General features: G+C 37.2%; 1 protein-coding gene across 3 annotated transcripts in view; it reads left to right on the top strand.

Moving 5' to 3' along the window:
• SMYD3 (SET and MYND domain containing 3) overlaps positions 1–25529 on the top strand; it is an 839570-nt gene that overhangs the window by 653842 nt on the left and 160199 nt on the right. For all 3 annotated transcript variants that reach the window (XM_037822565.1, XM_037822568.1, XM_037822576.1), the window contains one exon: positions 3637–3747. In XM_037822565.1, coding sequence (XP_037678493.1) covers positions 3637–3747 — 111 coding nt within the window. The remainder of the gene's footprint in view (positions 1–3636; positions 3748–25529) is intronic.

The following is a 25529-nucleotide window of genomic DNA, read 5'->3' as shown; positions in this document are numbered from 1 at the left end:
TACTTAAATAGATATTTTTCCAAAGAGGAAGCAGGGTGTCAAACAGATAGTTGCACACCAATGTTCATAGCAGCATTATTCACAATTGCTAAAAGATGGCAGCAACCCAAGTTGCTGATGAATGAATAAACAAAATGCGGTATATACATACAATGTAATATTATTCAGCTGTAAAAAGAAGCAGAGTCCTGATGCATGCAACCACATGGAAGAACCTTGAGGACATTATGCTGAGTGAAATAAGCCAGACACAAAAGGACAATATTGTGTAATCTCACTGATATGAGCTAAGTATAATAACGCAAACTCAGAGTTAGAATCTAGAATATAGGTTACCATGGGATAAACTGGGATTAGAGGATGGGTGTTTGATGCTTAATTTGTACAGATTTTCTATTTAGGTTGGTTGCAAAGGTTTGGAAAAGGATGGTGGTGATGGTATCACATTATTGTGAATATAATTAACAGCACTGAATTATGTAGGTGAGTGTGCTTAAAAGGAGAAACTTTAGGTCAGACATGTTACTTGAATGAAAATTAAAAGATACAACATAGGATGAGAAAAAACAGTGAACCCTATTGTAGATGATGGACTATAGTTAACAGTATACTTATTAGAATGTTCCTTCATGAATTGTATTAAATGTAGGGCACTAATACAGGTTTTAGTAATAGGGTAGGATATAGGAAAAAATATACCTAGTGTAAAATTGAGCAATAGTTAATAGTACTATTTCAATAATCTTTTGCCCATTGTAACAAAGGTAACTATTGTTAAAAATAGTACAATTATTTAAAAAGTGCTATCATCAATTATAACAAAGCTCCACACCAAGCAAGGTGTTGGTGGTATGGTATATGGGAATCCTGTGTTTTATTCGTGATTGGCCTGTAAACCCACAACATTTCTAATAAAAATTTGCTTTTTTAAAAGTGTGCTTAAAAATTGATTGTCTGGAATTTGGAACATAGTGTTCTCTAGAAATAAGAGGAACTTGCCTGAAATAATGAATGTCTCTTTGCAACTCAGAGGCAGCCCTGCCTTTAGATAATGATGCAAAAGAAAGATCTGGGGAATTGTAAAGTTGCTGTGGTCTCGGCTGATGGAGCCCAGTTGTCACAGAACAGAAATCCATGCTTAGTGTGTGTTTCAGTATTTCAGGTTTGAAGATGCTATTACTGCTCCTTAAGCCTCTCTAACAGCCTCCTCCCCCCAGAAGTTTAAGGAGTGGCTATGATTTTGTAAAAGGAGCATCGGGCTTGAATCAAGGACCTGGATGCAAATCTCAGCTCTTTTTGGATCCAAGATCTTTGTTGACTTTTACTGTCCCTCGCTGCCTCACTAGGTGAGTGCCTAGCACATAGTAGAAGTTTTAAGGGCAGGTACTGTTGTTTCTGGGTATGGACTAGCATGTTACAGTTCCCTAACTCCTGATAGATCTGTAGAGAGCCTGACAGACAGAGAAGTTAGGCTGTGTCTTCTGCATCCCAGTGATCACTGTGGTTGATATGACAGATCCGGCTGGCTTGGCCAGATCTCCTTCTTTCTGAAGCTGCATGTTCTGTCAAAGAAGATCACCTTCTTTGCCCTACACCTGTCCCCCCAAAAAGTAAGATTATGCTTTGTAGATATGAGATGCTTTCTTTTCAGTATAAGAAAAATCACATGGAGTGTTTACTCGGAGGAGTTTTTGTCATCTCCTTCTGTGGATAATCCTGCCTTCTTCCTCTCTCTTATAATATCCATTTCTTCCCTCACCACACATACTCCCATAATTACTTTCAACATTTAAAGCAAATAAATGAGTAGTTTATACTGTATGTTACAAGCTGATATATGTTACAGAAAAAGAAAAACTACAAAATGTTGAGAGAATCAGGAGTGCCAGGGTGGGTTGGTTGTTGGGTTGTGTATTTTAAATAGTTATCAGATTAGACCTCGACGAGAAAGTGAGATTTGATCAAAACTCAGAGGATGTGAGGGTAGTCACTATAGTACACCTGGGGGAAGAGCAGAGGAAGCAGCCAGTGCACAGGACTTGCAGTGGAGTGTGTGCAAAGAAGAGCAAGGGAGCCAAGGCGGCTAGAGCAGCACGAACGAGGGGACAGTAGATGAGGTCAAGAGAGATTACATGAGGCCTTATTGACCACTGCTTCTCAAATTAGCTGTGATGAAGGGCCAGTTTTTTATTTATTTTATTTTTCTTAATCCATTGCAGACCAATACTTTTGTAAAATACAAGGAAAATGAGTTACTAGAAAAATGAAATTTATAAAACACAAATAAAAGCCCAAATGTCTTTCTATTAGGGCCACATATACTATTAACATTTCTGAATGTTCACTTTACATTTCTTTATGTTTTCATCATCAACTAGTAACAGATGGACTGGCACCAGTCAGTGGATCATACTGAGTTGCACTGTGGGAATCCATTGTAAGGACTTGATATTTAAGCAAAAGGGGGTGTTGTTGGATGTTTATGAACAGAGAAGAGTCCTAGTCTGATTACATTTTAAGTGAATCACTGGCTAGAGGATGGAGTTCAGGGGAACAAGGGAAGAAGCAGGAAGACCAGTTGTGAGACTATTGCATTTTCTAGGCAAGAGATGATGATGGCTTGGACCAGGATGGTAGTGGTAAAAAAAAAATTGAAGGTCGCTGGATTTGGATATATTTTTAAGGTAGAGCCAACAGAATTTCTTGGTAGATTGGATGGGGTGTCTTTTTTCAAGGATGACTCCACGGTTTCTGTTTGGGAAATGCAAAACTGTGTTACCATCAACTAAGATGGGGAAGGTTCCAACTGAATTGGAATTGGTTTCGGGTGGAGAGGAATCAGGAGTTCCATTTTGTATATTTGTATTAGTCTTTCAGTACATAAGATATCTATTCAAGTATGAAATGTTTGAACATTATGAATTATGATGTTGCCTAAAGACCTATGACTTAAGGTAGACTCTTAGGCCTAGAAAGAAACGTGAAGTCCTTTAAGAATATCCACACCCTCTCACTTCCTTAGGCATCCAAGGCAAGTCATAGTTACTGTATTTGAAAGAGTCTAAGGAAGTCAAATTAAGAGCCTCTGCCAGTGATTGTATTTTGATAGTGAATATTCCCATTTTGGAAATTATTCCACATTTTTTTTTACCTAGTCATAAGTAAGAGTACTATTTCCTTTCCTAATTTCAAAGATACCAAATTTGGATGATCCTAATTCCATGAGGCAGCTACAGAATTGATTATGATTTAAGAGAAATAAGGCTACATCATCTGCTGCCCCTTTGGACGCCCAGGATAATTTAACTTCTTCGGATACCAATGGTTATAGAATTTATTACCAAATCTTGGTAATACAGGTCCTACAACACCTCTTGATATACTGTTTACATTCTTTAAAATAAAGATATAAAATACATGTACATACCACATAATAAAGACTGGAAGGAAATACATTAAAATTTTACATGTGATTATTTTTATTTGTGTGGAGAGATAAGTGGTATTTTTTCTCCTACACTTTTTAGTGTGTAATAGTAAACATGTTTTACTTTAATAATTAGCAGTAATAACCGTTAGCTAAGGAGAAGAATACAACATCCATGTGACCTCTTCCCTTTCTCTGGGCCTCCGCAGCTCACCATCTGCTACCTGGATATGCTGATGACCAGTGAAGAGCGCCGGAAGCTGCTGAGGGACCAGTACTGCTTCGAGTGTGACTGTTTCCGATGCCAAACCCGGGACAAAGTATGTTGTGTGGAACCAGCTTGGAATACCTCCCAGGCGATATCCTAATTATCTTTCAGACAGCTCTGCTTTTATTTTGTTAATCCAAAGCTAAATGGCCTTCAGTGCATGGTAGGAAACAAAGGTAAATACGATAATGCATTGAGCTGCATATGTTTCATTTCCTGAAACTTTTATCAGACACCAAGCAATATGAGTTAAACCACAGGTGAGGCTCCATGGAGCTTAGAGTTTTGTGAGAATATAGGCATTATGCATACAATTAAAAGGATGTTGAAGGCCTGAGTACTATGGCAGCATGTAGCAGGAGGGTTAAATTACATTATGATTGATAACAATTATTGCTCAGTAGTTAACATATCAAGTTGTATCTAGGTTTTATTGCTTTAAAATTTGTTCTGTAAGTCTTTCTACTGCAACACTTCATCATGTGAGGTCACTTATCTAGCAACTTATACTTTCTGAGAAAGGAAGGATAGCCAAAATAAATGCCATAAAGCTAATAAATGAACTTTCCTCATATTAGTCATATACTTTCCTCACTTGGAACCTATTTATTTTGCCACGATTGTGTTATCTGATGAAACCTTACTTCAGTAGAGTGTTTTACATTTGTTTTCTTTCTTTCATAATCATTATATCATTTGATCTCAATAATTATAAATTAGGAAACTGAACTCAGAAAGGTTGAAAAAGATGCCTCTAAGACAGAATGAAGGGGAAAAGTAGCAGAGCCAAGTCTCACATGCAGATCTTCTGAATAAATATGGTGCCCTTCCACTATATCATAGTTACAGATGACTTCTGGTGCCAGTCAACATTAATGGAGAAAGATAGTTGCCTTCATGGTAAGAAAACGACTATCGGTTCATTCAAATGCTGCAGGAGTCAGTGAATATGCTTAGTTTTGCATTAAAAAAAAATAAAACCTAGAAATAAATGAATTAAATGGAAAATGTTAGATCCACTGCCAATAACTCTGTGAGATTCCAAAGTAGCTGTTTTTCTGTCCACCCTAGTTAATATTGTGCCACTGGCAAACATGCCAGGAATCAGAAGGGATCCCCTGGGATACCTACCCAGACTGTAATCCAGAATTCCAGAGTTCCCATCAACATCCTTGACTGGGGATAGGAAGGCTCTTAGATTTAGTGCATCTTATGTACCATGCATATAATAGACCCTCAAAACATTCTTGAATGCATGAGTAATTATGTTTTAATAAAATTGGGGTCATAGTCCCTTTTGGTTTTTATAATAATTGTTTATTATAATACGGGTTAGTACAGAGTATTAGGAAGGGGTCTGTTTACAAATAACAGGTAACTCAACTACAACTGGTGTTTTTCTTTTCATTTATTTATTAGAGACGTTGTAGGTTTACAGAAAAATCATGCATAAAATAAGAATTCCCATATACTACCCTATTATTAATATCTTGCATCAGTGTGGTACATTGGCTGCAATTGATGAAAGAACATTTTTATAATTGTGCTATTAACCGTAGTCTGTAATTTACCAAAGCGTTCACTGTTTGTGTTGTACAGTGCTGTGGATATTTTTTCTTTTCTTATTATATTATTATTTTTCTAATTAGAGAAGTTGTTGGTTTACAGAAGAGTAGTGTAAAAAAATGCATAGTTCCCCTATACCCTCCTATTGTTGACACCTTGCATTAATGTGGAAACTTTATTACAATTGATGAAAGAATATTAAAACAATACTATTAAATATAGTTCATAGTTTATATTAGGTGTTTTTTCACATATACCATCCAATTATTAACACCTTGTATTAGTGTCGTGATTTGTCATAATTCATGAGGGAACATTTCTAATACTTGTGCTATTAACCCCAGTCCTTCATCCACAACTATTATACATTTCCAGAGTAACATACATGACCTAAAACTCCCCTTTCAAGGACATTCACTTATATAATTCAGTGCTGTTAATTACACTTACAATAATGTGATACCGTCACCACCAGTCATTTCCAAATCTTTACAATCAAACATAAATGGAAATCCTGTACAAATTAAGCATCAACTATGCATTCTCTAACTCCAGTCTATCCTCTGGTAATTTATATTCTGGATTCTAATCCTATGAGTTTGCTTATTATACTTAGTTCGTATCAGTGAGATCATACAATATTTGTCCCTTGGTGTCTGGCTTATTCCATTCAGCGTAGTGTCTTCAAGGTTCATGCATATGATTGCATGCACCAGGACTTCATTCCGTTTTACAGATAAATAATATTCCATCATATCTATATGCCACATTTTGTGTGTTCATTCATCAATGGATGGACACTTGAGTTGCTTCCATCTTTTGGCAATTATGAATAATGTTGCTGTGAACATTGATGTACAAATACCTGTTTGAGAACCTGCTTTCAGTTCAGTAGCAGGATTGCAAGTCATCTGGTAATTCTATACTTAGCTTCCTGAGGAACTGCCAAACTGTCTTCCAAAGCAGCTGCACCATTTTACATTCTTACCAGCAGTGAATGAGTGTCCCTATTTCTCTATATCCTCTCTGACACTTGAAATTTTCTATTTTTTTTTATAGTAGCCAACTAGTACGTATGAAATGATATCTCATTGTGGTTTTGATTTGCATTTCCCTAATGGCTAGTGATGTTGAGCATCTTTTCATGTGCTTTTTAGTTATTTGTATATCCTCTTCAGAAAAATGTTTATTACGTCTTTTGCCCATTTTTTAACTGGGTTGTTTGTCTTTTAGATGTTGAGTTGTAGGAGTTCTTTATATATTCTGGATATTAAACCCTTATCAAATATGAGGTTTCCAAATATTTTCTCCCATTGAGTAAGTTATCTTTTCACTTTCATGAAAAAGTCCTTAAAGGCACAAAAGTTTTGAATTTTGAGGAGGTCCCATTTGTCTATTTTTTCTTTTATTGCTTGTGTTTTAGGTGTATAGTCTAACAAACCATTGCCTAACAGAAGATCCTGTAGATGCTTTTCCTACATTTTCATCTAGGAGTTTTATAGTCCTGGTTCTTATATTTAAGTATTTGATTCATTTTGAGTTAATTTTTGTATAAATGTGAGATAGGGGTCCTCTTTCATTCTTTTGTATATGGATATCCAGTACTCCCAGCACTATTTGTTGGGACTGTTCTTTCCCAATTGAGTGGACTTGGCAGCCTTGTCAAAAATCAATTGGTCACCCATGTGGACGTGTATTTCTGAGCTCTCACTTCAACTCCATCTGTCCACAGTTCTTGTGCCAGGACCATGCTGTTTTGACCACTGTAACTTTGTAATACGTTTTAAAGTCAGGACTTATGAGTCCTCCAACTTTGTTCTTTTTTTCAACAAGTTTTTGGCTATTTGAGATCCTTTACCCTTCCAAATAAATTTGATAATTTATTGACTTTTCCATTTCTGTAAGCTAGGCTATTGGAATTCTTTACTGGGATTGTGTTGAAGCTGTAAATCAATTTGGGTAGAATTGACATCTTAATGATATTTAATCTTTCAATCCATGAACATAGAATGTCCTTCCATTTATTTAGGTCTTTTTTGATGTCTTTTATCAATGTTTGCACTTTTCTGTGTATAAGTCCTTTATACCCTTGGTTAAATTTATTACTAGATATTTGATTCTATTAGTTGCTATTATAAATGGAATTTTTTTCTTGATTTCTTCCTAAGATTGCTCATTACTAATATATAAAAGCACTACTGATTTTTACCTGTTCATCTTCTACCTGCAACTTTGCTGAATTTATTATTTCTAGTAATATGTATGTGTGTGGTGTATGTGTGTGTGTGTGTGTGTGTGTATTCCTTCTTTATCTCTTACAGCAGTTTTGCATTTAAAGTCTATTTTGTCCTACATTAATATAGCTATCCCAGCTCTTTTTGGTTACTGTTTGCATGAAATATCTTTTTCCAACCTGTTACTTTTAATCTATTTGTGTCCTTGGGTTTAAGGTGAGTCTCATGTAAACAAATATAGTTGGATCATACTTTTTTATCCATTCTGCCAATCTTGTCTTTAGAAGTGGTACGGCTGGCGTTTTAGTTTCCTAGGCTGCTTAAGGAAATACCATGAAATGGTTTGGCTGTTTTAAACAATGGGAATTTATTCATTCACAGTTTTGAGGCCAGGAAAAGGTTAAAATCAAGGCATCATAAGGTGATGCTTTCTTCCCAAAGACTGACTGCTGGCGATCCTTGGCTCCTCTGTCACGTGGCAAGGCACATGGTGGTGTCTACTGTTCTCTCCCTTCTCTTCCAGGTTTGATTTCAGCTTCTTGCTTCCATGGTTTCTCTCTGTCTGAATTTCATTCCTTATAAAGGACTCCAGTAATAGGATTAAGACCCATCCTGATTGAAGTTGATCACACCTTAACTGAAGTAGCTTCATCAAAAGTGCTACTTACAATGGGTTCAAATCCACAGGAATGGATTAACTTTAAGAACATGATTTTCTGGGGTATATACAGCTTCCAACTGCTGTAACTGGGTCATATGGTAATTCTATAATTAACTTTTTGAGGAGTTGTCAAACCATCTTCCAAAGTGGCTGCTCCATTTTACATTCCCACCAATAATGAATTAGTGTTCCTATTTCTTCTCATCCTCTCCAACACTTGTTATTTTCCATTTTTTAAACAGTAGCCATTCTAGTGGTTGTGGAATGGTTTCACATTGTGGATAGAATAGAACTGTCTGTTTCTCCCTTCAAATCTTTCAATATTTGTAATATTTGGGGCTCTACTTTAGGTGCATACATGTTTATATTTTTATATCTTCTTGTCCCCTTTATCAATATATAATTGCCTTCTTTGTCTCTTGTAACAGTTTTTGACTTAAAGACTATTTTATCTGATATTAGTATTGTTACCCCAACTCTCTTTTGGTTATTACTTGCATGACATATTTTTTTCCATCCTTTCCTTTTCAACCTGCCATATGTCTCTGAATTTAAGGTGAGTCTCTTGTAAACAGCATATAGTTGGGTCATGGTTTTTTAGCCATTCTGCCAATATCTGCCTTTTGACTAGGGATTTTAATCCATTTACATTTCAAGTAACTACTGACAATGCAAGACTTTTCTACCATTTTGCTATTTAGTTTTTGCAAGGTTTATACCTTTCTTTTTGACCCATTAATGCCTACTTTCATATGTATTTGATTTCTTGTATTGTACTATATTGAGTCCCTTCTCATTTTTTTTTATATATTTTAAATATATTCTTTGTAGTTACCATGGAGTTAAAATTTAACATCCTAAGTATACAACAATCATTTTTTTATTTGATATCAACTTCACTTCAAGATCACACACATATACTGTTTCTATACTTCTCCATCCCCCACCTTTTTTTTAAAGTAAATGTTACAAATTGTATCTTTATACATTGTATTTCCAAAGGCATAGATTAATTGTTTTTTAGTACTTGTAAGGAGTAAGAAGTGGAGTCACATACCAAAAAATACAATACAGCAGTACTGGCATTTATACTTAAACCCAAATGGTTACCTTTACCTGAGGTCTTTATTTCTCTATGCCTCTTTGATTCACTGTCTAGTGTCTTTTCCTTTCACCCTGAAGAACTCCCTTTAGCATTGTTCATAGGGCAGGTCTAGTGGTAATGAATTCCCTCGGCTTTTGTTTTTCTGAGAATGTCTTAATCTCGCCCTCATTTTTGAAAATTCTTGGTTGGCAGTTATTTTCTTTTAGCGCTAAGTATTTCAGCCTGCTGCCTCTGTGTCTGCTTGGTTTCTGATGAGAAATTGGCATGCAGTCTAAGCAGGACTCCTTGTGTATAGCAGGTCGCCTTTCTCTTGCAGCTTTCAGAACTCTCCTTGTTCTTTGCATTCAAAAGATTGGTCAGTATGTGATTGCATTTTTTTCTTTATGTTTGACACGTTTGGTATTCTCTGGGCTTCTTGGATGTACATAGCACATCTTTTACTAAGTTTGGGAAGTTTTCTATCATTTTTCCTTTGAATATTACTTAGTTATCCTTAGGATGTAGCTGTTGTCCTCATGGTCCCAAGATGACTGCTGCCCTCCACCCCTCATTCAATGTGTCTATGCTCTAGACAGAAAAAGAAAGGCATAATAAGTGAAGAGCAAAGGGAAGCCCTCTCGGGGATTTTTCACTACATCATATTGTCACATGGCCACCCCTTGCAGTAAAAGAGCCTAGGAAACTGCGTGATTTTGCTTTTGGCCTTTAGATCATGCAAGAAGAGGGTTGTCAGTGGATTTTGAGTGGACATTTCACAGTATCTATCGTAACATTGAGACTACTTTTTTCTTTACTATCTTGAGCTGAAAGTTCACTTAATATTGTGTTAAAAATAGACTAAACTGTGGTATAAGGGAATTGGTCTTAAGGCCCCTTACAACTCTATTATTCCAGGTTCCTATGAAATGTTTCCTCTTGGAAGTGAGTAGCATATGTACTCTGATGAGAATATAAACTTGATTTGCCGTAAATTCTTCAAATTTTCATATTTCCCTTCATCTAGACTTTTGTTCTGTGTAGTAACTATTTATTCCTTGAGAAATCTCTATACCATTGATTTGCTTAGAAAATAATTTTGTAGAGGTGAATTCAGCCTAGTGCATTCCCCAAAGATCATAAGTTCAATATTAGTTCCATTAAAATTAATTTTACTTCAGGTCCTAGGTTTAAATTTCCAACATTTTTCAGCTTTTCTTGGAAATCAGAAAATTCTTCTCACCAGATTTCTGCATCAAGCAATATTTATTACATGCCTTTATCTACATGTTACTGGACTTGCCTGATATCATGTTTCAGGAAGGCAGGAGTCCTTTTAAATATGGGTGTAATTTGCATATGATGAGTTTTCATTTATAATCAGCAGCAGCTTAATTTCTGGAAGAAATAAAACTTACCTTGTAGAGGAGGATTTGAAAATGATTTGAACTCTCCTATGGTTTGCCAAGGTCAGAAACCAAGGCAATAGAAGCAGAACCAACCAAATATAATTGATTTTTTCCTTAAGTTTGTGTATAGTACCAACATGCTTTCTTGAATGTCATACACATTATTGCAAAAATCTGTTTTTACTTGCCATGCCACATATTTTTTCCTGAAGTCTATTATATTTGATTCTTCTTTTTAAACACTATGTCTGTCAATCTACTTGAGTCCTTTACACTTCTCTCCTACATTATTGAAATAACCCCTGAGTCACCTAGCCCTCAATTTCTTCCCTTTCATCCCCCTTGCACTCTATTTTAGAGTAAGTGTTCTCTGCTGTTTCCGTGTTGTTACTTTGTTCAGAACTTTTCATGCTTTAAGTATTACCTTTAGTCTTCAGGATAAACTTGGCATTTGGTGCCCTCTCGAGTCATGACCCCAAGTTCCAATCTACCTTTCTTTCTTTCTTTTCTTTTCTGTTTTTGTTTTTCAAAATTACCTACTTGTTTTATCTAGTCAGACCCTTGCCCCACACATATTTATGTATGTATATGTTAAATATAAATACAATACAGTAGCAATTAATTTATATTAATTTGAGAAATAAGAATGGCAGGAAATAAAATGAAATCAGGTTGGTATCCAAAATGCATACTTTGTTATCCTATATAGTAGCTACAAATGAGTCACAACTTTACTCTAAATTTCACAGCAGCCAAAATCAAAAGGAGTCAAGACTAATTTCAAAATTCACAGCGGCCATAAAATGAAACACACACACAAACACACACATATAAATTCCTCAGCAGAAGCATAATTTTTCCTAGCACCAAGGCCTGAGGCACTCATGCGGGGTCCCATGAGACTGAATGGCCAACCTTCTTATCAGACTTCTACAGTGATTGAAATATCTGCTTTTTATAATATTCCTCAATGTAGTTGATTGGCATAATCTCAAATTAAAACTTAATAAAGCAGTAACAAGACAGATTAAAATAATGTGATCTAGGTTCATATCTCTCTGATGGTTTGCTTCATTCCAAGATTACAATTTAGTCTATATAGAGGAAATCAAGACACACATCCTTCAGGGAATCCTTTGTTCATGTTAGTACTTGCAAATAGGAATTTTAATTTTAAAATTTTTATTAAAGTAAATCTGTGTAGATAGTTCGAAAATTCAAAGTACAATAACCCAATTGAAACATTAGTCACTGTGCCGGTTTGTATATATTATGTCCCCCAGAAAAAGCCATATTTTTTCATGCATTCTTGCAGGGGCAGACATATTAGTGTTTATTAAGTTGGAACCTTTGGATTAGGTTGTGTCCATGGAGCTGTGACCCACTCAACTGTAGGTGATAACTCTGATTGGATAGTTTCCATGGAGGTGTGGCCCCGCCCATTCAGGATGAGCCTTGATTACTTTACTAGAGCACTATATAATCTCAGACAGAAGGAGCAAATTTGCTACAGCCAAGAGGGACACTTTGAAGAACACACAGGAGCTGAGAGAGGAACTGCAGCATTCAGAGCAGCTGTGAATGACATTTTAGAGAGCAACCGAGAGTGACTTTTGAAGAAGAGCTGCAGCTAAGAGAAGACAAAACGCCCCAAGAGCAACATTTTGGAGAACGCCATTTTGAAACGTAACCTGGGAGCAAGTGGACCCCAGCCACGTGCCTTCCCAGCAAACCAAGGTTTTCCAGATGCCAATGGCCATCCTTCAGTGAAGGTACCCTGTTGTTGTTGTTGAAGGTGCCTTACCTTGGACACTTTATGGCCTTAAGACTGTAACTTTGTAACCAGATAAACCCCCCTTATAAAAGCCAATCCATTTCTGGAATTTTGCAAACAGGCAACATTAGCAAACCGGAACTGTCACCTTTTCCACTCCTGCTCTTGCCAAGTCCTGCTACCCAGAAATGACTCCTTTCAGATTCTGGCATTTATTCCATAAATAAGTTTAAATTAAAACTCTCTTAAATGAGGTGCAAAGGATTCTTTTTGCTACTGGGTTGGTTTAAGAACTCTTTTTTATTTCCAGGATTTAAAATTCATTCTTTTTCATATCTCCCAGTCTGTGTGTTTATTTCTATTTTTGGTTTATAACTTTTTATTCATATGTGATGCATGCTATTTGGTTATTTATATCTTTGAGGATCCTAATCATACTTTTAAATCTTGGTCAATCCATTTCACAAAGCTCATTGACTGGAGTGAATTCATGTTCTGATTGTTTTTCATTAGTTATCTTCCTTAGCATTGCATTTTGCTAAGTTAGGAATTTTGAATGACTGACTCATTTTTAGTGGAAAGTTTTTTGGTTTTGTTCTTTTTTTTTCCATTCCGTGCATGTTCCCTCTATCAAGCATTTTGCACTTGCCTTCACCTGGCTCCTTAGGCCCACTTCTAAACCAGGATTTAATAGCCTTGGTTCTCTTACCCACAGTGACGCTGAGACTAATACAGCTCCTATTACTTAGCTGGTGGGCACCTTGACACAGTACCTGGGTGAGGTTAGGGGTAGTTCTACTTGTGTCTTCTAGGCTCACAGCTTCCTATAAATATTTAGCCCAAGGGAGCGGGTTATCAGCCCTGCTTTTTCAGTCTCTTGTTACAAGAAAGGGAACCTCACCTCAATCCCTAGAATCAACTTTAAGGCAGACTTGAGGTCCTGTGGTTTCAGCTCTACTTATTGCTTTGCATTTCTGTACTATTTTAGGTCCATGGAGATGTTTATCTTTGTTTTGAACTGGCAAAGCTATTGTTGGTTTCTCTTTTTATATTTTACCTATCACTTTTATGAGTTTGGAATAATGGAGAGCACATCAATGTCTGAACTTACCACAGCATCTTGAGTAGAGTTCTCCAGTTTTCTTTTTAAGTACACAGGCAAGAATTCAAATCTTTAGAGGGAAGGAAATGTAAGGACAAACAATGATCTAATTCTCCTGAGGTTCTCCAAGCATGTGTGCACTTTCACCCACTACCAGCTTTGCTGTGGTGCTCAGGATCTGTATCTCCTTTTATCACAGAGCCTTCTGTGGAGAGAGAGCTCAGTAAATTAATCTTGAAAATGTACTCATTCTGGAAACAGTTTAATAAATGGCTTGGGGTGGAGTCGGGGGAGGAAAACCCTCATATACTTCTCATTCTTTAGAGCAACTATTCTAAAACTAATTTTATTTTCTTCTGTAGAAATACAGCAATGTTAATTGCTGTTTTTAGTAATTATTTCAGTTTATTTTCAGTGATCCTCTTTTTCTAAAATTAACTTATTGTAGTAACATATCTACAACACAAAATTATCCATTTTAACCACTTACCTATGTACAATTCAATTATATTAACTACATATGCAATATTGTGTTATCATCACCATCATCCATTACTATAACTTTTTTATCACCCCCAACAGAAAATCTGTACCCATTAAGCATTGACTCTCCATCCTCCCAGTCCCTCATCCCAGCCCCTGGTAACCTATAATCTACTTTCTGTCTCTACGAATTTGCATATTCTTGATGTTTCATATAAGTGAAATCAAACAATATTTATCTTTTTGTGTCTGGCTTAGTTTACTCTGCATCTTCAAGGTTCATCTACATTGTCACATGTATCAGATCTTCATTCCTTTTTATGGCTGAATCATACTCCATTTTTTGTATATATCACATTTTGTTTATCCATTCAGTTGCTGATCAGGAATTGCTTTTCTTTGGTCCCCTTCTGAAACCCCTCCACAATACCTGTGAGTTATGAAGCTCTGAAGAACCTGGGCATCCTGTAAAATAATCACTTGTGCTTGTGCTACATGAAAACTGCCTCAGTTCCTATATGTGATACATCTCAACAAGGCTACTACTATTATACTATGAAAATTGGGGAAGAAGGATTGAACGAAAGGCAGAAACATGGTTGAAGAAGGAATAAAGGAATGTTAGCATTAAAGCTATATTCAAAGGAAATGAGAGTTCCCTGCCTAAGGAAAAGTTTTTGTGGTAACTTGAATCTATTTGAAATATAAGCAATTACTTAAAGATCACTAATAAGCTTTTTCTTCTGTTGCCTCCCTTTATTTTGTTAAATTAAGTATAAGCAGAACTGCATAGTGATGGGATGATGAACCCAACTGACTGAATTGTTTTATATTTCAAGTTTTAACCATCTAAGCAGAATGTGTTTCCTGTTTCTAAAGTTTTCATTATAACTGAATTAAATTATCTTTAGGAAGATTAGGAAGATTTGGCAAGGGATTGAAGAAATGTGTGTCTCTGTGTCCTGTGTCAGTGAGTCTGTCCAAAAACCTGACATTACAGTATATTACCTATGTCTTGCTTTCCCAAACAATCAGAAGAGTGGGTTTCCCCTGAGTGAATACAGTGCTGGCTGGAATTAATGTTAGAGTGAGGAAAGAGGCTTATTGACTTCGTAACCACATAATCACATCTGTAGTGTTACCATGAAATAATGGGAGAGGCCTGGGGGCATGGTACCATGGTCTATAAAATTGGTTGGGAAATAAACAATGTAGCTATTGTGTTCTCCTTGTAATAGTCTGTTCACCACATCACAGGGTGCTGTGCTTTTAACACTGTTTTCTCTCCAGAGAACAGGCAGCTGTGCTTCCCAGGCTTTTTCATGTTGCTGTTTGTCCAAAAGAAGTTTTGAGATTCAAGCTGTGTCTGTCCCAGGGGTAAAAAGAGGGTCTCTTCACAATTTGTGGTGACATGAATTCCATCTTGCAGCCTTCCCAGTTCTCATATAAAGATTCTTTTCCACTGGCTTTTGGTCTACTAAAAGCTCTGGCTCAGGGGTCAGATTCAGTGATGGCAACTAATGTGAGGAGACAAGTGAGATCACAGGCAGTATCTGTTCATATACCAAGCACTGTTCATAGTCCAACACATAACACACAGTGTTCAAAAAGTTTTTGAAGATTGAGGCCACTCTTCTTCATAAAATATTATAAATCAGAATGCCTGCTAAAGCTTTGGTGCCCTTACTAGTAGTGCTAGTACTTGGATAAGTTCTTTGTGTGCCTCATCTATTTAATCTTCACTATTTTGTGAAGGTGGCAGTTAAGCTATTCCCGTTTTGCAAACTTGGGCTTTTTAACCACTCCACTATGCTGTGGCTACAATTCTGTGAATATGAGATACACCTTCTCATTTTTATTTTTTTTTAAATTGAAGTATAATTTTCATTCAGTAAAATTCACCCTTTTTACAGTACAGTTCTATGAGTTTTGACAAATACATGTAGTCTATGACTACCACCACCATCAAGATATAGAATAGTTGCATTACTCACCCCCAAAAATTACCTTATACCACTTTGTAAAAAATCCCTACCCCCACTCCCAGTCCTTACTAACCACTGATAGGCTTTCTGTCACTATAATTTTAGCTATTCCTGAATGTCATATAAATGGAACCAAGCAGTATATATAACCTTTTATTCTGGCTTCCTTCATTTAGCATAATGCATTTGATTTTCATCCATTTTATACACAAACATACAAACACATATATATACACACATAATATCAGGCATATATATATAAAATCTCAGTAGCTGGTTCCTTTTTATTGCCAAGTAGTATTCCATTGCATTGCTATACCCCAGTTGTTTATTCATTCACTGGTTGAAGGACATCTGGGTTCTTGTCAGTATTCCAGTTTATCAATAAAGCCATTATAAATATTCACATAAAGGTTTTTTTGGATTTGGGCAAATACCTAGGAATGGAATTGCTGGATTGTATGGTAAATATATGTTTAACTTTATAAGACATTGCCTAAGTGTTTTCCAAAGTAGCCGTGCTGTTTTGCACTCCCACTGGCAGCGAATGATAGTTCCACTTGTTCCACACCCTCGGCAGCCCTCGATTTTCTGTTTTATTTGTGTTTTCAACCTTTCTAATAGATGTGTAGTCATATCTCATTGTGGTTTTAATTAGTTGTTAATTTCCTTAATGACTAATGTTGTTGAGAATCTTTTCATGTGCTGATTTGTCATCCATATATCTTCTTTGGTGATATATTTGTTCAAATCTTTTGCAAATTTTTCTTAATTGGCTGTTTGTTTTCTTATTGAGTTTTGGGAGTTCTTTATTCTATATGCAAGTCTTTTATCAGATATGTGTTTTACAAATATTTTTTCTCAGTCTGTGGCATGTCTTTTCAGTCTCTTGACAATGTCTTTTGAAGAGCAGAAGTTTTTAATTTTGATGTAGTACAATTTATCGATATTTTTATTTTATGGATCAGTCTAAGAAATGTTTGCCTAACCTAACAGCAGGAAGATTTTCACCTGTGTTTTCTACTAAACATTTTATACTTTTAGGTTTTATTTTAGATCTTTGATCCATTTTGTGTTAATTTTTGTAGATGGTGCAAGGTTTGATGTGAGGTTCAATTTTTTGCATATGGCCATTTGTTAAATCAGTATCTTATTTAAGCAGAAGCCTTTTATGGAAAAAAGTACAGAGCTAGATATAGAAGCTGGGTTCTAGTCTTGGAGCATCTGCTTGTAACACCAAGGGTACTAGCCAGAAAGATAAAATCAGAGTGGTGCATAACAAGGCACCTTTTATAGTGGAAAGAGCACGTGTGTTGGAGTCAGATAGTCCTGAGTTCAACTGCCAGGTCTGTGACTTACTAAGCATTTGACATTGGCAAGTTTCCTAATCTTATTCTTAGTTTCCTCTTGTGTTAAATGAAAATAATCCATGCCTGGCAAAGCTGCTTTGAGGATTCAATTAGCTAATGCATGTATGACACTTGGGAGATGGTAAAACACTCAATAATGGTAGCTAGCCATTATTGTTCCTAAATGATCTGGGGAAATAGTCTATTTGGAAAGTTCCGGGAATTATAGAGCATCCCATCATTTGTAAGTCAATGTCCCTGAATTACTTATATAATCTTAATAGCTTTTAAAGTCTCCCTGTTCCAACTTTTAGTGATCTTCACTTCCCTCCTTTTTTTTTTTTTTTTTTTTTTTTTTTTTTTTTAAATTCTCAGTACCTGCTATGAGGGTCCTGCAGTCAGTGTGTTGGAGTGGCTGGTGCTTTTCACTCTTGTGTTGTCCTTGGCATCCCCTCTACCCCCAACATGGGCTTTCCTTTTTGGGTAGGGAGCTGACCTTTGTCCAGACGGTGAGGTATATCATTACTACTCATACTGTCCTGTTACCTCTACAGATCCTGACATTGCTTCTCACTGAGGAAAGGGTGTGTTTGTGTGTGTGTGTGTGTGTGTGTGTGTGTAGTAGGGATTGACTTAAAATAGAGGAGAGTTGCTCATTTGAAGTCATTGCCCAGCCAATATTACAATTCCTTAACTCCCTTGGTTTGGTATGGCCTCTGGGGCTGAGTCAGAGGGCAGCATGAGTGACACTGCACAGGGTAACATGCCAGTTCATTCTTCCCCTTCCCCCCAGGTCCCTGGACCAAGTGGATATCATCGCTGGACTCTTTTTCCTCACATTCTGTCTCAAATGAGACTGATGCCTCTTTCAGGGTATGCCAAATAAGAATTGCTCTCTCTTTCTAGGTGAGACTATACTTGGATTCTTTTGCTCACATTGAATGAAACAGTAATAATGAAACATCTTGGGACAGAGACTGGGCAAGCCTTCCTTTGCCATTCATTCCTTATTCATTACAGTGTGGGGGTCACCAACACTTTCTTGGCCCTAAACCTGAAAACAGGCATCTTCAGTGGTCTCAACAGCTTCAGGACTCCAGGATGGGTGGAGAACGGCTCACTTTGCAGTGAGAATGGGCAGCAGAGAGCTCTGCCTAAAACCTGTGGCTGGTGCCTCCAATGACAATAGGAAGGCTGTCCAGAAATCAGAAGTGGGTGGATGGGGTATTCTAATCCCCTTTATTATCCTACTCTGTGCAGAAATTAAATGCACATGGTACCATTCAATAATAACTTTTATTTGCTAGATAAATTTACCCTTTTCTATTTGCTGGGCTCAACTGTGAACTTGAAGGCTGATACTTTCGATCCATAGTGCCAAGTCTAAAATCTGACATGCTTAACTTCACACAACTTTGGTATCCTGCAGGTTTCTGTCACACAAACTTCCACTAACACCTCACTACTGGAACATGGGAAGAAGCACAAGAAATATCACAAGAAATATCCCAGAGGCTAAGAGGTGTGTCAGGAGGAGTCAGTTAAATTTGAAATGCTAGAAGAAACATTAGGCATCTGGTTCAAAACTCTCAGCTTACAGAAAGGAGAAATGACTTGTGCCACTCACTAGTTGACTGAATCGAACAATCAGGACAAGAAAATCCAGTACCCTAATTCTGGGGCATTGCTTTTTTGACCAGACACTGTGGGTACTGTATCTGGTGTGGGCAACACACATAATTAAAATAATTAATTGGTCTAGAATTTCCTCCCTGACTATTTTCCTCAAAAAATCACTTCCATTTGTTTATTCCTCATTTTTAAGTGCTTAAAATATTATCTTTATCCAATTTCTCAAGCCCTTTGGGTAGTAGAACTCTAGAAATAAAAACAGAAAATGTATATAATTTAGGTTAAATTTATCACTGAATAACTTAGCATGTATTAATAATAATAATATCTGTTGGAGAACCTAGACTAGCATTTGTTAATGCTACTATTACCTGGGAGAAGGAAACCAGGTCCACCTTCTAGAAAAAACTAAAGCATCAGCTATGATGGGGTGTCCAAGAAGCTCTGAATCACACTCCCCAAAAAGGACCATTAATTGGAGTAAGTCTTTTCTGTTTATAGCCTGAGCATTAATCCTCAAGAAAGAAGGCTTCTCATATTACTTGAAACTTGGGACTTAAGTTGACTTAAGTCTACTTTTTTTGCTTATTTACTCATACATAATTATAGTTTTCACCCTATCTTCCGGCAAATCTGTTGAATCTCTCCCTCCCTTCTTTTCTCCCTTTCATCCTTCCTTCTTCAACTATTTAGTGAGGTGAGGCTTACCATATGCCAACTGTGGAAATCCTAAAATGAAAAGATAGTCCCTTCCTGCAAATGGCTTACATGCTAGTGTGGAGACTAACACCCAAACACACAGTTAAAATTCAGTGTGATAATTATGGAAGCCTGTTCAAAATGCAGTGAAAGCACAGAGAAAAAAATCTCCCTGGTTGGTAAGGGAAGACTTCACAGAGGAGGATACTTTTGACTTGAGATGTAAAGGATATATGGGAGTTTGTCAATGAGATAGATATAGAGGTGGAATATGGGGACATATTCCATGAAATGCCTCAGAGGTTTGAGAAGATGTGGTATGTTAGAGAACTGCAAATGGTTCAGTGTTTCTGGAGGATAAAGGCCACTAAGGCTATTGGAGGGGTGGGGGGTGGGGAAGAGGAGTGAGGTATGCCAGGCCACAAGTTTGAATGTTCATCATGAAGGGGTGCCATGCTATCAAGGATAGAGAAATACAATGGCAGAAAAATACAGAGAAGCAGCCAGAAAAATACAATGGCATTTGTGCATCCAAGAAGTCCAAAACTATTGCACAAGGAAAGAGAATCAGAAATTCAAAAACCGATTCAAATTAGCATGGTTTTCAGACCATTACATCCCAGAAGGGCTTCTTGAAAGCTGTTTTTGCATATCTTTGATGGCAGCCTCCCTGCCTGCTCCACAAAGAATGAGATGTTATCGGGTCAGATTCATACCCAGCGATATGGCAAATGGTTTGTTTCAAATACTCATCTACTTCCAGGTTGTTTCTGGGTGCTTCAATTAAAGATTAGAACATTTACCAATTGTACTGAGTATCAATTGTTGAGGAGAGGATGTAACAGTTCTCTAAACTAGCTGTACTTCTTGGTAATTAGGATATTGTATTGCTTCAGTTGCAGTCATTAGCATATCTTCTGTTTTCTTTCCTTTCAACGTTTATTGCCAAGGCACTTTCAGAATCTGAAAATTAATAAGTAAAGAGATGTGGGCCTTCTCCGTATTTTGTTCTGATATGTAAATTAGAATTCTGGAATTGTTAACGCATTCATAATGCCTTATAACCTTAAAATTTGAAAGCTGCAGCTAAGGGCCCAAGAAACAGTTGTCTTCACATTTGTCATTAGACCTCTCTTTGCAATAAGTTTACTCATCCTTAATTTTGAATCATCTTGCTTTTCTTGGAATTTACTCAGTCTTGGCATTCTTCAATGCCTTCTTATGCTAATTTCTCTTATTTATTGTGCCTTTTAAAACGGAACACATAAAATTGCAGCCAATTAATAAATTGTTTTGTACAACTGAAATTAAAACATATTGGTTATTCCTAAACAATTAAGCTATCTTCAACATGGGAGGGTGTCCTAGGTGGGTAACAAACACCCCCTCAGAAGATGAGGAAAATTGCCTTAGTTCAACATCATATAAGTGAATATCTACTTTATACAACTGCTTCATCCTGTAAATAAGGTCAATTAAAATTATTGTAAAAATTGTGAACACTGAGTTTCAAAATTTCATATCATCAGTGCCTTTTAGCTCAACAAAAGACTCAGAGCAGTGTTCATTTGTTTTTTTCTCCTGCTGCATTTCACTATATCCAGTGGCCCCATAACTTCAAGGGACAAAGAGGAGCTCTAATGGGCACAGAGAAGAACCATAGAAAAATAAAGACTCGTAAGAAAAGATTAAGGAAACAGGAACTCTTCAGCCTGCAACAGAAAAAGGGGATCTGTATGCAGGCAAGATAACCTGTAGTCTTCAGTCTTTACTAAGCTTATAGAAATAAACTTAAAACTGCAGGTATTTAGTTTAGATGTTATGACCTAAGGGACTTTTCTTAAAACAATATGGTGGCATTTCCTCTGTGGGGTTCTCTACGAATAGTTTTTTCCTGTCCATCTATCTCAATTCCCAAGAAAACTTTCCAGTTCTGCAATCCTTTGACTTGATTCAAGTCCCTGGATAAGTTAGATATTTTGAGATGAATAACAACAAAAACTGGACATTCTATCATAAAAAAAAAAAACCAAACAACCAAAAAAAACACCACTTTACTCTAGGAAACTTCTTTTTTGTTTGTTTTCTGTTTTGTTGTTGTTGTTTGTTTGTTTTTTGCCCATTCTGGGGTTGGGTCATCTTTATCTGTTGCTTCCCATGGCAGACAATCAACAAGCATTTACTGAGTACCTAGTATGTATTCAAAGGTTGAAAAGAACACCCATTTATTTGAAAAGCAAGCCAAAATTGGGGGAAAATAATGAGAAAAGGATAATGCTGCATTCCTATTAGGTTTGTGTCTAAATTCTTAGACTATCAGGTCCATGGGTCCATCTACATGACATGATTTTCTGTTGGCCTAAATAGGCGAAGGCTGCTTCAAACTGTGAAGGGCAGTAAGGAAAAAGGAAGGGTGTTTAATGGTCAGAAAGAAGTAGTTCTCCTCTTCAGGCCCTTTGGCTTGGCACTTCAAAAAGAAACAAATTATATACAGGAGATAAACTTCAGTTCTTGATTTCAGTCCCAATATTTTTTGTGGTTTGTTTGTATTTTTTTTAAATAAAGCAAGATGGAGTGGTCAACGGAGGAGTGAGAGGGAGAGTTTAAAATGAAAGAAAGGTGGTAGGCTGTTTTGTCTCTAAACCAAAATAAGTAGAAAACAGCAAAATTATTATGGGTATCTTGGGTTTCAGACTTTTCTTTGGGTGGTTTCAGGGCTTGAACAAGACACTTGTCAAGTTTATGTAGCGGGTACCCTTCAATCTTAGTGCTGTGAGCCGACTTTAGATGGTATTTGGATTTTTCTGAGGTATGTAATCAAATATGACTATATAGTTTGGAAAAAATAAAATGCTTCCATAATGCTTTTGGTTTGATATCTAACTAACAAGGGTATAGCGAACAGCAGAAAGATTTTTAATATTAATAGCAGAGCTTCAAGAGATTGTTTATACCCTTTTTGTGTTTTTCATTTCAGACCCTGAAGGTTGAACCGACAGGTTCAAATGTAAAATCACTAATATTGTCAATTGCAGGCAATTTTTGGATATTGTTCTCAGTTTCTTTCATTAACAACCACCATGCTGCTATATTAGAGATGAAACAAGCACCGCCTACCCTTTCTATAAAGTATGTATTCTTGAAAACAGTTTGCCTACATAAGTCCCTTTATTGATTGAGCTTTTCATGCTACCATAATTTCATCTCAATAATTTTTACCCAGGAAAATTACTACTCCTGCCATCCAGCCTTTCAATTAAGTATGCTTTGCTGTGAGTTGTATCATTTAGATTTTTATTAATTTAAACATTTTGTGTCAACAGAAGGTAGATCATTATTAACTGGTGCAATGTGGTGTCTCACAAAATTCATACATATCATAGACGAGTAATTAACTTCCTCATTCTATTGCAGAACAGATGTGTAACTGATAAGAACTGGGACCCAAGGGTAATCTAGTTTTTTGTTTACTTATTTATTTATTTATCATTAAATTGTTGACTCAGAGACCTCATTGCAAGTTTCCCAAACTTGGTTCTCTTTTTCATCTCTACTTTTCTACCACCATCTACCACCACCACCACCCATAGGATTGAAAAAGGTTTAGACCATTACCCAAATTTGTAAAGTAGTTTTGGCTTATCCTGGTAACTTTAAGCCATGGGATGGTCTCTGTTGTTAGATGAGAGGAAGGTTTGGTGACTGAGAAATGAGAAAACATAAGACATGCAGAGATTTTTGTTGTAAAATTGAGGAAGGTTTAGCAGAAACTGGGGTAGCCAGGATTGGGTTGATAAACCAAATCAGTGTTTCCCAGCCAGTGTTCTAGAATGAGGTTAAGTCAAGACTTCAGGACTGACATCAGGCCATGTGACTATCTTCTTGCTTTTCTCCCTTTCCAGTAACAACTCTAATGCTACGAGTATTTCTTAAGCAGCGTTCTCTCTAGTCTGGGCTACTACAGGAGCATCCTAAGTGTTTTTGCCTGTTTCTACCCTTTGACACCCTGCAATCCATTTTCACACGGAAGTCAGAAGGGTGCATGCAGGAGGGACCTCTTCAGCAGCATCCTGTTTACTTGGCAGAGGAGATCCAGCTTCCCCACCAAGGCCAACAGGCCCCTGCATGGCCTGGCCCCTGTTCGCCTTTCTAATTTCAGCTCAGTCTCACGGAGGGAACATGCTGAGATCTTTCCTGCCTGGGGCCTTTGCACTTGGGTTCCCTCTGCCTAAATCACTCCTCCTGTAACTTTGCGCTTGCCTGGCTCCTTCTCAGCTTAAACATCATCTCGTCAGGAGGACCATCCTTGACTACCCTATCAAAATCAGGGGCCTCTCTCCATATTATTTTCTGCTACTTCTTTATTTCCATTACAACAACAAAAATCATTGCCTATTATTGTTTGTATTTGCTTACTTAAAAAAGAGTGGTCTTATCAGTCTTGTTCTCTGTTGTGTCCGCACAGCCCAACATACTGCTTAATGAAATGTGTGTCGCAAGAATGTATAAATTAATAAATCTATCGGCACCATGAAACCCATATGACAGAAATGCCACTGCTATTCCTGGAGGTTAACAAATAACAATCAAATACATTGATTTCACGGGCTAAATTGTAGTTGAAGAAAAGACAGATCGTTTTTTTTCTTTGTGTTTTTTTTTTTTGTTTGTTTTGTTTTAAATCTCATTCCTAGCTTTACCTCTTTCTCTGTCCAACCTCATGTTTGCTTTCACCAGTGACCTCAGTTCTCTCTTTTGTGCCATCCCAAGTTTGGATGAATTCAACAGTGTTTTCCTGTTCCTTTGGCACCTGTAATGCACAGCAATGCTTGTGAAAATCATAGGATCCTGAAGATGGGCACTGCGGCACCTCTGGGTCTTCCCTTGATTGGCTCCCACCACACCGAGTTGCCCTACAAGTCCTAAGTTGGTTCCCTTCCTCATTCTCCGCCATGGCACCCCCAGACCTTCAATGCTATGTCATACTCCTAAGCTCATTCCTTCCCTTGGTTTCAATAAATACAGAAATGAAACCCAACAAGCATAATATCCTCCAACTTCCCACCTCTCCCACTTCCAGATACAGCTGTATGTGCACCCATCCTTCTTTCTGTTCCCTTGTCTCAAAGGAAAAGGTGGTTTCCTTGCCAGAGCCAGATCCACACTGCCTCCTTCTAACATGACCGGTGCTCTCATCCCACCTTCTGCCTCCTCCAGCCACTCCCTGTCTGTGTGGTCTTCCTCTCCCTTTCCCCTGACTTGTATCATAAACATGCTCATGACTTTCCTATTATCAAAAACGAAAACGCTTTCCACAACGTAGCTTTTGCCTTGAACCACTGTTTCCTCTTTAGTTTGTGAAACCAGATGAGGGAATTATCTGCACTTAATGTCCCAATTTCTTTATTTTCTCTTTTCTTAACCCCTGACTGATAGGCTTTCACCATCATCCTCCACTGAAACTGCACTCTCTACTGTCACCAGTGACCCCCCCCCCCCCAATTTCCAAGTATAGTGGCCTCCTTTGCATCTCTTCTGCTTGACCCACTGTTGCATTCTACATCACCAATCCTTCTTTTCCTCTTTCTGGGAATACTACCCCCTTAGCTTCTTGCCCTCCTCCACTTCTCCCCACCTTTGACTGCCCCTTAAATGTTGGTATTCTCTAAGATTTGGGTGATTTTCCTCTACTCCTGTATCTTCAGATTCCACCTATATGACAATGACTTCCAAATCTGTACTTCTCACCTTTGCTTGTCTTCTGGGCCTACTTTCATATTTCCAACTGTCTAAGGGGCAGTGTACCTGGATTCCCTGCAGGCATCTCATATTCAGCATGTTCAAATGTGAACTCATCAT

Source organism: Choloepus didactylus, chromosome 2 (genome assembly GCF_015220235.1).
Source record: "Choloepus didactylus isolate mChoDid1 chromosome 2, mChoDid1.pri, whole genome shotgun sequence".
NCBI classification, from domain to species: Eukaryota; Metazoa; Chordata; class Mammalia; order Pilosa; family Megalonychidae; genus Choloepus; species Choloepus didactylus.
Note: the sequence above shows the minus strand (reverse complement) of the source record. Positions and strands in the feature narration are given on the sequence as shown.